Source organism: Chlorocebus sabaeus, chromosome 20 (genome assembly GCF_047675955.1).
Source record: "Chlorocebus sabaeus isolate Y175 chromosome 20, mChlSab1.0.hap1, whole genome shotgun sequence".
In the NCBI taxonomy this organism is placed as follows: Eukaryota; Metazoa; Chordata; class Mammalia; order Primates; family Cercopithecidae; genus Chlorocebus; species Chlorocebus sabaeus.
This window is the reverse complement of record NC_132923.1, coordinates 39,358,298-39,372,744: the sequence shown is the minus strand read 5'-3', so window position 1 is coordinate 39,372,744 and position 14,447 is coordinate 39,358,298. Positions and strand designations below refer to the sequence as shown.

The 14,447-nt window shown below is 37.1% G+C and overlaps 1 protein-coding gene across 3 annotated transcripts in view; it reads right to left on the bottom strand.

The window, feature by feature from the left end:
• DPYD (dihydropyrimidine dehydrogenase) overlaps nt 1-14,447 on the bottom strand; it is an 844,938-nt gene that overhangs the window by 143,010 nt on the left and 687,481 nt on the right. For all 3 annotated transcript variants that reach the window (XM_007977863.3, XM_007977867.3, XM_037982468.2), the window contains one exon: nt 14,259-14,401. In XM_007977863.3, coding sequence (XP_007976054.3) covers nt 14,259-14,401 — 143 coding nt within the window. The remainder of the gene's footprint in view (nt 1-14,258; nt 14,402-14,447) is intronic.

Here is a 14,447-nt window from a genome sequence, read left to right as displayed (position 1 = left end):
TGCTTTTTAAAAATGAAAACCTCTTGAAAATAACCTTCCATTAAAGTAATTTAAAATAATGTGATAATTGACACAGCAATTAGAACATCATTGAAAGGATAAACTAAAAGCATTTTTTTCTTATATATTATTGTGAGACTAGTGAGTTTCTATTTTTAAAAATATCTACTTACATATTGTTCTTGAAGTTGTAAGGGAAACATTCATTAAAGCCAGGACACAAGAAATTGCATAATGGAAAGAAAAAATATTTCCCTTTTAACCAGTTATGTGAAATAGTTCTGATGCCATTTCAAATGATTTTGAAAGTTGTCAACTATTTTTACTACCATTTATTGTCCTCTGGCCTGAAACTGAATGATTATGAAATAAAAAATTAGAAGTTATTGAATAAATATTTTCCATCTACCCAATGAAAATCTGTAATATAGGATGCAAAATTTTTATCATCTAAAGACACCTGTCAGTAAAGTTGAAGCAGTGAAGTCTCTGTGTATATTATGACCAAGAGATAATATGGGTAATGCATCCATCTGCACTCATGTGGAAACACTGTCATGGTGCTGCTTCAATTACTTCTTTTTCTCTAATTTTAATAAAATAATACATTTCCTGATCACATTAAAAAATTCCATTTAGCTTGAACTAGCTCTATCAGAGCAGCTTTGATTATTGTTAAAAATTGATTTGGTTATCTGAGTCCAGCGAGTGGCCGTCATGTGATCATGACTTTCCACAGCAAATGCCCACTATGCTTCATCTTTCTGTTATATTTCAGGATTTTCTATTAACCTTAGTGACAAACCCATAGAGAAAAAATAGAATTAAACACACACACACACACACACACACACACACACACACACACCCCCCAATACAATCTCAATGAAGGCTCAGGTCATAATTGTTTGTGAATTAACAGATGGTTTCCTATAACTTTTGACGTTCTGAATCAAAGTCCTTAAGGTAATGAATTGTAATGGCAATATCATTAAATTAAATTATAGAAACCTATAGTCATTCAGTGAAAAAAGTCACATGGTACTTATATTTCTTATCTATAGAGGAAGGTGAATATTTTATAATGAAACCTATCACTGAAAGCAACTGACTCAGTCTGAGCTTTGGTTGTAATACAAATCCCTAAACAGTTTTTCAACAGAAATTGCAGTCTAGTACTTAAATACTAGAAAGAGGATACAGGACTCGACAAGAAGATAAGATCTGGGACTAACAATAAAACCAAAACGTAAAAAAGCCAGTGTTAATTTATTAAAGTTCTCCCTTCAAACTGTTCTGAAGGTGAATTACTAGTTATTTATTTATTTTTCTCTTCATGAATAAATAATTGGCGGTCAGAAGCAAACTTCTCTTTTTCAGAGTAGCCCTCAAAAAGATTTCAAGACCTCAAGAGTTTATGAATAGTCTGAGAATATAATTTAACAGGAAGGTTTTTATAAATATCAGTACCTGAAATTTACTGATAATTTTCATCTGTCCTTTTCATATTTCCAATGTGCATATTCTAACTAATGAAAGCCTGTCAAATAAGATTAAAAAGTCAGGGATTTCAAAGACACTGAAGTTCACTTAAATAAATTAGAAGTCAGTTGGGTTGTCTGAAGAACTTATAAGAGCAGTTACCCAGTAACGCAAGCCTGTAATCGGTTTTCCATCTCATCTCTAGGCCACAGTGTTACATCTGGTTCTATTGTAATAGTCATTTTCACTCCAAAGTTGTACTAGGAAAATGATCTGGAGTACCCAGATTACTTTCTAGCTAATTCCTTAGTTTTTTTTTTTTTTTTTTTTTTTTTTAATTTATTTATTATTATTAAACTTCAAGTTGTAGGGTACATGTGCACAACGTGCAGGTTTGCTACATATGTATACTTGTGCCATGTTGGTGTGCTGCACCCATCAACTCGTCATTTACATCAGGTATAACTCCCAATGCAATCCCTCCCCCCTCCCCCCTCCCCATGATAGGCCCCGGTGTGTGATGTTCCCCTTCCCAAGTCCAAGTGATCTCATTGTTCAGTTCCCACCTACGAGTGAGAACATGCGGTGTTTGGTTTTCTGTTCTTGTGATAGTTTGCTAAGAATGATGGTTTCCAGCTGCATCCATGTCCCTACAAAGGACACAAACTCATCCTTTTTTATGGCTGCATAGTATTCCATGGTGTATATGTGCCACATTTTCTTAATCCAATCTGTCACTGATGGACATTTGGGTTGATTCCAAGTCTTTGCTATTGTGAATAGTGCTGCAATAAACATACGTGTGCATGTGTCCTTATAGCAGCATAATTTATAATCCTTTGGGTATATACCCAGTAATGGGATGGCTGGGTCATATGGTACATCTAATTCTAGATCCTTGAGGAATCGCCATACTGTTTTCCATAATGGTTGAACTAGTTTACACTCCCACCAACAGTGTAAAAGTGTTCCTATTTCTCCACATCCTCTCCAGCACCTGTTGTTTCCTGACTTTTGAATGATTGCCATTCTAACTGGTGTGAGATGGTATCTCATTGTGGTTTTGATTTGCATTTCTCTGATGGCCAGTGATGATGAGCATTTTTTCATGTGTCTGTTGGCTGTATGAATGTCTTCTTTTGAGAAATGTCTGTTCATATCCTTTGCCCACTTTTGGATGGGGTTGTTTGTTTTTTTCTTGTAAATTTGTTTGAGTTCTTTGTAGGTTCTGGATATTAGCCCTTTGTCAGATGAGTAGATTGCAAAAATTTTCTCCCATTCTGTAGGTTGCCTGCTCACTCTGATGGTAGTTTCTTTTGCTGTGCAGAAGCTCTTTAGTTTGATGAGATCCCATTTGTCAATTTTGGCTTTTGTTGCCGTTGCTTTTGGTGTTTTAGACATGAAGTCTTTGCCCATGCCTATGTCCTGAATGGTACTACCTAGGTTTTCCTCTAGGATTTTTATGGTATTAGGTCTAACATTTAAGTCTCTAATCCATCTTGAATTAATTTTCGTATAAGGAGTAAGGAAAGGATCCAGTTTCAGCTTTCTACTTATGGCTAGCCAGTTTTCCCAGCACCATTTATTAAATAGGGAATCCTTTCCCCATTTCTTGTTTCTCTCAGGTTTGCCTCCAAGACAATCCTAAGTCAAAAGAACAAAGCTGGAGGCATCACGCTACCTGACTTCAAACTATACTACAAGGCTACAGTAACCAAAACAGCATGGTACTGGTACCAAAACAGAGATATAGACCAATGGAACAGAACAGAGTCCTCAGAAATAATAATTCCTTAGTTTTTATATTCAGCATTCATTGAAACATTTCATCCATTTTACAATTATATAGATTTAAGTGTACCGCATGATGTTTTGTTATACAAATACACAGTCAAATGATCACTACAGTCAAACCAATTAACATATCTCTCATTTCACACAGTAACTTTTCTTTTGGTGGTAAGAGTGTCTAAAATCTACTCTCTTAGCAAATATCCAGTATATAATACAATATTATTAACTAGATTCCTTATGCTGTGCTTTCAATCTCCAGACTCACTCATCTGACATGACTGCAACTTTGTATCCTTGAACTGCATCTCTTTGTAACCTTCCTACTTCATGCCCCCACATATGATAACCACAGTTCTGCTCTCTTCCAAGTATTCAACTTTTTTTTTAGATTCCACATATAAGAGAGATCATACAACATTTTCCTTTCTGTGTTTGGCTTATTTCATTTGGTATAGCATTCTCTAGGTTCATTTATTTTGACACAAATGGTAGGATCTTCTATTTGGCAGCTGAACAAAACTCCATTGTGTATGTATACTACAATTTCTTTATCCATTCATCTACTGATAGACACTTTAGATTGCTTCCATACCTTGGCTATTGTGAATAATACTGCAAAGAATATGGGAGTACAGATATATGTGTATATATATATATACACACACACACAGTGCTGATTTCATTTCCTTTGGGGATTTACCCAGAAGAGGGATCACTAGGTCATATCATAGTTCTATTTTTAATTTTTTGAGGAACCTCCATATTGTTTTCCATAATGGCTGAACCAATTTACATTTCCCCCAACAATGAACAAAAGTTGCCCTTTCTTTATACCCTCATCAACACTTGTTATCTTTTATCTTGTTTGATAATAGTTATTCTAACAGGTGTAATTGTAGTTTTGATTTGCATTTTCCTGAAGATCAGTGATGTTAAGCATCTATTCAAATATCTGTGCCATTTATGTCTCCTTTGGTTCATTATTTACTCAGGTTCTTTACTCAAATACATTTACTCAAGTTCTTTACTCAAAGAATATTAACGTCTACACTCGACACATAACTCTGATTCATTTTTCTATGATTTCACATTTTTTTCTTCAAAGATCCTGAGTAAAGCATTTTAAAATCATGTTATTTGTTTTTTTTTTGCTTTTGAATCGTGAGAGCTCCTTATCTATTTTAAATATTAACCCCTTAAAAGATATATGGCTTGAAAATATTTTCCCAAATCCATAGGAAGCCTTTTCATCTTATTGTTTCATTTTTTTGTACAGAAGTTTTCAGTTTGATGTAGTCCTACTTGTTTATTTTTGCTTTTGTTCTAAGTCTTTTTGTGTCCTATTCAAAAAATCATAGCCAAGGCCAATGTCTAGGAGCTTTTCCCCTGTATTTTCTTTAGGAGTTTCATGATTTCAGGTCTTATGTTTAAGTCTGTAATTCATTTTGAGTTTGAGTTTCAGTTGAGCCCAGTATTACGCTGAAGCCAAACCCAGAAAAGGGTACTACAGGGAAAAAAAGTATAGGCGGTATCTCTGATAAACATGGGTGCAAAAATCTCCACCGAAATAATAACGATCTGAATTCAACAGCACATTAAAAGAATCATTCACCATGATCAAGTGACAGTCATCTTAGGGATGCGAGAACGATACAACCTATGCAAACCAACAAATACGGCAACACCACATTAACAGAATGAAGCGCAAAAACCATATGATACTTTTAATAGACACAGAAAAAGGATCAGACACAATTGAACATCCTTTCTTAATAAAAACTCTCAAAATCTAGATATACAGGGAATGTACCTCAGCACACTAAAGGCCATATATCACAAGCATGCAGCTAACATCATACTCAATAGTGAAAAGTTGCTTTTCTTCTAATAACAAGAACAAGACAAGGATGCCTACTCTCCTCATTTTTACTCCACATAGTACTGGAAGTCCTAGCCAGACTAATTAGGAAAAAAAAGAAATAAAATCATCCAAATCAGAAAGAAAAAGTTAAATAGTCTCTGTAGATACCATGATATTAGATGTAGGAAACTCTAACGTCTCCACCAAAAACCAGAACAGTCAGAATAAATGTATTCAATAAAGCTGCAGGATACAAAATTCACATGCAAAAATTAGAGGCGTTTCTATAAATTAACAAAAAATTACCCAAAAAGGAAATCAAAGAATGAATCTCACTTATAGTAGCATAAAAATAAACACTTAGGGATAAATTTAACCAAGGAGGTGAAAGACCTGTACACTGAAAATTATAAAACATGGATTAAAGAAATTGAAGAAAGCACAAATAAGCGATAAGATATCCCATGTTCAAGAACTGGAAGAATTAATAGTGTTAAAATACCCATACTATCAAAAGCAATAGAAATATTCAATAAAATCTCTACAAACATTCCAATGGTACTTTTCATAAAAATAAAAAAAAGTCACTGAAGCATTTTTTAAGGTAAGATGATTGCATGCTTTACCATGGAAATGTTAACATCTTGTCAAAGCACATTATAGAATAAGATCATAGAAATAAACAGTGCCACTGAGAAACGATACATTCTAAGAAAATTCGCTCAAAAAAATTTGAAGCAAATTTTGGTTTGAAAAGCAATAACTGGGCCGGGCATGGTGGCTCATGCCTGTAATCCCAACCCTTTGGGAGGTCGAGCGGTTGGATCACAAGGTCAGGAGATCGAGACCATCCTGGCCGACATGGTGAAACCCCGTCTCTACTAAAAATACAAAAATTAGGTGGGTGTGGTGGCACGCGCTTGTAATCCCAGCTCTACTCGGGAGGCTGAGGCAGGAGAATGGCTTGAACTCGGGAGGCTGAGATTGCAGTAAGCCGAGATTGTGCCACTGCACTCCAGCTGGGGACAGAGCGAGATTCCATCTTAAAAAAAAAAAGAGGAAGACCAATAATTGCCCAATAAAATGTAATCTGAAACCCTAAAAGACATTTCAGTCTATAAACTGTGAGGTGGACCCTATTTAGCTGATGTGATTACTATGCATTGCATGCCTATATTAAAATATCTCATGTAATCTATAAATATGTACACTTACTACGTACCCACAAAAATTTTAAAGAGTTTTAAAAAAAAGTATATGCCCTTTACTGATCAATTACATTATACTAAAATATATTATGAAATAATTAGCGATAAATGCAACTTGGTTTTCTCAGCACTGCTTAAACTAGTAGTGAAGAAGAACCCAAACAATGGATTTTATAAATAAATTTCAGTGCATTTATAATATGGGATAATATGTGACCACTGAAGGTAGCACTATATACAGAAGTATGTTGACATGCAAAATGTATTTTGGTATATCAAGTAAGAATAAGGTTCAGTTAGATTATACATATGAAAATAAATAAATGAAATTAAAAATAAACTATGAGATGATACACAGTATTTTGTGAACTTACATTTAATTCCTCAATTAGCAAAAATTTAAGCAAGTGATGCTGTAACCTAAGATTTTTCTTCAATAAAAATTTTCTAGGATTCACAACTATCAATTTTTTTTTTTTTGAGACGGAGTCTTGCTCTGTCGCCCAGGCTGAACTGCGGTGGCGCAATCTCGGCTCACTGCAAGTTCTGCCTCCCAGGTTCACACCCTTCTCCTGCCGCAGCCTCCCGAGTAGCTGGGACTACAGGCGCCCACCACCACACCCAGCTAATTTTTTGTATTTTTAGTAGAGACAGGGTTTCACTGTGTTAGCCAGGATGGTCTCGATCTCATGACCTCGTGATCTGCCCGCCTCAGTCTCCCAAAGTGCTGGGATTACAGACAACCATCAATTTTTAATAAAAATATTATCTTTACAATGAAGTCTGTTGTATCCCACAGCACTTATCATCTTATGTTAAATACCATATACTTATATTTACCATTTATTGTATATTTTTCTGTCTCCGCTCACAAGAGTGTAAGCCCAATAAGGTAACAGACTTTGTTTTTTTTTTAATTCACAGAAATATTCCAAACTTCTGCAACAATGCTAAGTATATAGTAGGGTCTCAATACATATTTATTAAAAAACGAATGCATGAATTATTCTCTGTGACGCATATAAAGCAATAAGGAAGTCATGCTCTATCACACTTATACAACTTATGAAAAAAATTAGCTTTCCATTCTTGAAATGTCATTACTCTTCTTAATGTCAGTCATATGGCTTAATTTACAAACACAGATTCATTTGGAACAGATTTTGAAATTACTAATTTGAGTGTAAATCTTTATTTTAGTAGGGAACTCACTTATCTACATAAGATTTTGAAATTACTACTTTGAGTGTAAATCTTAATTTTAGTAGTGCACTCACTTACCTACATAGTCTATATACATGATGGATAGTGTATGAGAAAAACCAGAATCAAAATATTTATTTATATTGCTATTTCTATACCTATTACAGGACTTCTATTTCTATACTCCAGTGTATCAGCACCATAACCTAGGTATTTAAATAAATTTCATTTTTCTGGTGATATCTGCTATAAAGAATTCATTTTGTTAGTACACACTTCACTTGAGAATAGGAATCATTAGAAAGGTGGATTTAATAAATATTGTAAAACCAGAGAACAGAACTGGGTTGGGCAATGAAAGCCAATGAATAGATGATATGAGAGAAATGGAAGGATGACGATCGAGAGGCTAAGGGCTTTGAGCTATATGAAAAAGATTCGAACTAACTGCAAGAAAGAATTTGAGGCTGGGCGCGGTGGCTCATGCCTGTAATCCCAGCACTTTGGGAGGCCGAGGCAGGCACATCACAAGGTCAGGAGATCGAGACCATCCTGGCTAACATGGTGAAACCCCGTCTCTACTAAAAATACACAAACAAACAAACAAACAAACAAAACTAGCCGGGTGTGATGGTGGGCGCTTGTGGTCCCAGCTACTCGGGAGGCTGAGGCAGGAGAATGGTGTGAACCCGGGAGGCAGAGCTTGCAGTGAGCTGAGATTGTGCCACTGCACTCCAGCCTGGGTGAGAGTGCCAGACTCTGTCTCAAAACAAACAAACAAACAACAAACAAAAACAAAAACAAAACCCAAAGAATTTGATGGGAAGTTAAAAAAAAAAATAGACGAACAAAAACAAATACTGACTAGTACCCAAGCCCCAGCAGACATTAAACACTGTGTATTTGGAGTAAGCCCAACTGCAGAGTTACATTAATTTCTCTAATAATATTCAACAGCTTAAAAGTATACTGAATGAAAGGTTAGGTTAACCCAAGATTAGGGAGTGGAATGAAGTGAAATTCAGTTAGAATGGAAGAAAGATGGAAATATATATTCTCTACCCTCCATTGTACTATGAAACTAAAACAATAAATTCAAATATTTCCCACCTTATGACCATTCTAAGTATATATATCTTAATACTGATTTTAGTTCATATTTTAGCTAATATTGGTTAAAAAACATGATCTGGCTGAGTTAAAAATCTGACTCAAGCTAATGGCAGAGCTGATAAATAATCTTTAAATTTCTACAGATTAGATTGTCAGTTCTCCAAGCAATAAATTCTCTTAGGTGTTTTTTAGCTGAAAATATCTAGATTTCCTCTTCATTTCTGAAGTAAAAGCCTATGTGTGAAACTTTACATTTTTAACAAAATCATTTGGGAACCAATATTTTAATAGCTGGAAAGTCTCTGGGCTATTCCCAGCTAGAGCTAAAGAGGTAATGATTTTTTTTATACCATGTGAATCCTTTTATCCCCTCTTCACAATTCTGGTAAAAACAGAACAAAACAAAACAAAACAAAACACCCATAACCAAGCACATTCATTTAACAAATTCATTCAACCAAAATTTACTATATTTCTGCTACACACCAAACAGTCAATATATGGTGTAACCAATGGCTTATGATGGGGCCTGGCATAAAAAGATAAATTTAGGCAAACAGATATCCTCTCTTAGCAGTCTGAGCTATACCCAAAAGAATATAAACCATTCCATTATAAAGACACACGCATATGTATGTTCATTGCAGCACCACTCACAATAGCAAAGACACGGAAGCAACCTAAATGCCCATCAATGATAGACTGGATAAAGAAAATGTGGTACACGTACACCATGGAATACTATTCAGCCATAAAAACGAGATCGTGTCATTTGCAGGAGCGAGCTGGAGGCCATTATCCTTAGCAAAGTTATACAGGAACAGACGACCAAATGCTGCATGTTCTCACTTAGAAGTGGAAGCTAAATGATGAGAACACATGAACACATAGAGGGGAATGACATACTGGGGCCTATCAGAGGGTGAAGGATGGGAGGAGGGAGAGGATCAAGAAAAATAACTAATGGGTACTAGGCTTAATACTTGGGTGATAAAATAATCTCTACAACAAATCCCATGACACAAGTTTACCTATGTAGCAAACCTGCCCACATACCCCGAACTTTTATTAGAAGTTAAAAAAAAGAAATCCAAGTCAACAGACAGTAAGCTAGTGAGACATGTCACGGAGAAATGAGAGCTAAAAGGCTACAATGTGGAGTGGGTCAAAGGGTCATGACAGCTATGTGAAAGAAGTTCAGAGGAGGCAAGAGTAAGTCATGGAGAGAACAAGAGTGGACAGAATTTAAGTTTCTTCTGAAGAAGAAATAACATGGCCCACAAAAGAGAGTCGGCAAAGGTCTTGCCCCAGAACTGTCCCACTGGTTCTTGCAGTTCCAGTTCCAGGGTCCTTTCATGTACAGAATACAACAGGCTTCATGTGCATAGTCAGTGAGTTTCTGATTTTCCATCTAAGAGGAGCCTAAGTAGAAGCTGACATTTGAATAATTATCTCACCATTCATTTCTGTGAGGACACATGGTACTCTATTGTAAATTTACATACAAGGCTCTGCATCCTGAGTACACATCCACACGCAAGACATATAACTCTCCTTTAGTTTTCTATGATTTCACATTTCTTCTCTTCACAGAATCTTGACTTTAAGAGGTAAGCTACAGTCTGAACATGTAAACTTTGAGTGGGCATGGAAGACTTGTGTATTACTAATATTTCCGTCTTACAGATTCTGTGAGGGAAGACAGGCCATGTGTCCAGTTGGAAGAGTATTTGTTTTGTGGCTGTGAAACTCTAGATGGGAATTCTGGCTCCATTGCTAGTCATGTGACTATAGTCTGTTCTCATGCTGCTAAATAAAGACATACCCGAGACTGGGTAATTTATAAAGGAAAGAGGTCTAATTGACTCACAGTTCCACATGGCTGGGGAGGCCCCACAATAGTGTGGAAGACAAACGGGGAGCAAAGTCTCGTCTTACATGGTGGCAGGCAAGAGAGCATGCGCAGGGAAACTCCCCTTTATAAAACCACCAGATCTTATGAGACTTATTCACTATCAGGAAAGCACATGAAAGACCTGCCCCCATGATTCAACTGCCTCCCACCAGGTCCCTCCCACAATATGTGGGGATTATTACAATTCAAGGTTAGATTTGGGTGGGGACACAGAGCCAAGCCATATCCACCACTTTTATCCACCAATCCTTAGTTGATGTCAATTAAAAAATATATATTCAAAAATTTCACTCTCAAGTAGGTTGTGGAAATACTGTATGTAGCAGCAGTTACTAGCAGCACGTGGTAGAAAGCCAATAATCTTTACTTCCATGCATGACTTGCTCATGGTCACACCTGAGCATGAGCAAGAGTCTCTTCTGAAACCCACTCATAACTCAATTGTATCCTTCAGCCCAAGCATTTCTACATGTTCATGAAAATAAATTCAGGTGATATTCAAGCCTGGATACTCTTATCTTCCAGATTCTTTTTGAAGACACTGCTCCATATTCTTCCTTCCTTCTTGATATCCTAAGGTGCCTTCTTTTATCATTTCCTTTCTTCTGAAAAAGCTTCCTTTAGCCATTCTTTCAGTTAAGGATTCCTGGCAATACATTCTGTTAGTTTTTCTTCAGCTAGGAATGTCTTGATTTCTCGTTCATTTCTGAAGGATACAGGATTTTGAGTTGACAGTTCTTGTTTTAGCATTTGAAAAATGTCCCGCTTCCTTCCAGACTCCATGGCTTGTGATGAGAAATCCACTGTCACTAGAATTGTTTGTCACCAATAAGTAAGGTGTCATCTTTCTCTTGCTGCTGTCCAGGTTTTATCTTTTTCCTCAGTTTTCAGAAATTTGACTATGATGGATTTTGGTATGGATTTCTCTGAAGCTGCCCTCTTTGGAAGTTTACCTTAACTTCTTGAATCTGCAGATTTATGTCTTTTGCAAAAATTGGAATATTTTCAGCCATTTTTTTTTCCTTTCCTACTTTTTTCACTTCTCCTCTGGGACTCTAAGGACATTAATGTTACATCTTTTGTTATAGTCCCACAGTTCCCTGAGGGCTGTTTTCATTCTTTTCTTCAGTCTTTTTTTTCTCTGTTTTTCATATTGGTCAATTTCTATTGCTCTGTCTTCTAGTTCTCTGATTCCTGATTCTTTCTTTCTTTTTTTTTTGAGATGGAGTCTCGCTCTGTCACCCAGGCTGGAGTGCAGTGGCCGGATCTCAGCTCACTGCAAGCTCCGCCTCCCAGGTTCACGCCATTCTCCTGCCTTAGCCTCCCGAGTAGCTGGGACTATAGGTGCCCGTCACCACGCCCGGCTAATTTTTTTGTTTTTTGTATTTTTTTTTTTAGTAGAAACAGGGTTTCACCGTGTTAGCCAGGATGGTCTCCATCTCCTGACCTCGTGATCCGCCCGCCTCGGCCTCCCAAAGTGCTGGGATTACAGGTGTGAGCCACCGCGCCCGGCCCCCCGATTCTTTCTTATGTTCTCTCATTTTACTATTGAACACATCAATTGAGTTTTGTATTTAAGTGACTGCAGTTTTAAGTCCAAAATTTCCATCTTTATATCTTCTACTACTTTGATGAGACTTTCTGTTGTTTCATTTGTTTCAGTCACACCTGTAGTTGCTTAATGCAATTTTACAATGGAGGCTTTAAGATCTCTGCCAGATAATTATAGTATCTCTGTTATGTTAATGTGGGCATCTATCAATTCTTTTTTAAGATCCAGCTTGAGGTTTTCCTGGGTCTTGGTATGATGAGTAATTTTTAATTGAAATCTTGACAATTTTGGTATAATATTAAGAGACTCTTGATCTTACTTAAACTTTCTGCTTCTGCTAGCCTTCCTTGGTGTCAGTCTGGCAGGGGAAGTGGAGAACGCCACCTCCTTAATGCCAGACAGAAGCCCAGGTATCTTACTTGGCTTTCTTGGACACCCGAGGGGCATGGCTTCTGGTTACTGCTGGAAGGAGGTGAGAATTCTGGCTCTCCAGTAAGCCTGCACTGATACACCCCTGGCTGAGAGGTGCAGGCACGCCTTGTTGCTGCTCCCTAGTTGGCCTTCACTGACACCGTAAGAAGGGGGAAAGGAGAGTCGCCTTATTACCACATGGTGATGATGAAGGTCCCGAGTCTCTTCTAGACCTCCTTTACTACTACTGCAGAAGGGAGGAGGAGGGACACCTCATTACTCTCAGGTGAGGGGAGAAGTCCAGGCTTCTCACATGGGATGGGGGTGACAGCTCATTTTTCCCCAGTGGGGATGTGAGACTGCTTGGCAAGGGTGGACATCTAAGATCCCTACTTGTCCTTTGCTTGCATGGATGGGTGTAGGGATGGAATATTTATCTGTGGTGTTGGGTGAAGTAGAGGATTTATGTCTAAGAGTTTTCTCTCTTGCTAGGCTGCCCCTTTCCTGGTTCTTTGGTTAGAGAGAGCAGGCTTTTTTTCTGTGCCTATTGTTGTTTCTGGGTTGTTGGGCTTCTTTGGCTCTAAGTGTGAGATACGTGATGAAAAAAATCCCAGGTAACCCACCACTGTGTTGTTTCTCGGGTCTCGAGATCCCTAGCCAATCTGCCTTCTCTCCGCCTTTCAGTCTTCTTATATGAGTTTTATATATAAGGGTCTTTAGTTGTATATTGTGGGAGGCATACAGAAAAGTAAATCTATTCCATCTTCTTGGAAGCAAAAGTCTGCCTCCATTAGCTTTCTAATACATAGTATTTCCACCTTAGATTGTAGGTATTTCATAGGACAATGTTAATTCTGATTGTCAAATTAGCAACATGAACTCTTTACACTCAACCCTTTTGCCAGAGAATATGTGATGCTAAACTTTCTGCTTTCCAATTACCATCAATGCTAAGTAGTGAGAAGTCATTATTAATGGAGTATTACCAGAGAGTTCACAGTCTAGTCATACAGAAAGTTTTGTCCGTAGGTCAATTCAGACTACAAAACCTGAATGAGAAATTCTTATGCTAAAATGTGCTGATAGTACTAAGCCCATGTTGAGCAACATTATTTTTAAAAAGCATATGAATAATTTTTAAAGTCTAATTTTTATTATTTTAGGGGTGTTTATTTAGAATACAATTCACTACATCTCACAGCATCCCTTTAAGAGGACAAGGGAAGAAATTCCCTCAGCTTTGTACTACAAGAAGCTGAACAACCAATTTATTTTAATATTTTAAAAGTTATAAAGCCAATAATTTCCTTCTTTGGCTGCCAGGAACCTCAGGATCAAATTCGGTAATGACATAGATTTTCATACCCTTGATTTCATTTTGTTTTTCAATTGAGATTTTACTTTTACCCAGATTTCCTCATGTGTTGTTTTTCCAGTAGGACAGTATGCATTTGGGTACCTGATCTCATTTATTTCAGAAACACATGGGTGAATAAATATATTAGAAAAACACAGTGGGTTCATAAGCCCTCAACAGGGCAGGAAATAAACTTCAGGTCTCTTCTTAACTCATCAGAGGAACTTAATACATGCTGCCATTTTGATCCCAAATGTCCTCCTTTTCAAGAGGCCCAAAAAAGAATCTATTTTTTTTTGTCACATAACTTACATTGTATTTGTGAGATGGAGACTTTTAAAAGGGACAAACACAACGATTACCTGGAGGACCGAAGCACCACTATGGAGAAACTGAAGACCACTTTCAGCAGAGTCAATTCCACCAGTAGCCAAAATGGGAAATCCAGGCAGAGCACGAGCAATGGAGGTCACAGCTCTCAAAGCAATAGGTCTGATTGCTGTCCCTACACAAAATCAGAATAATCAATGGTTAGCACACTGATCACTTGA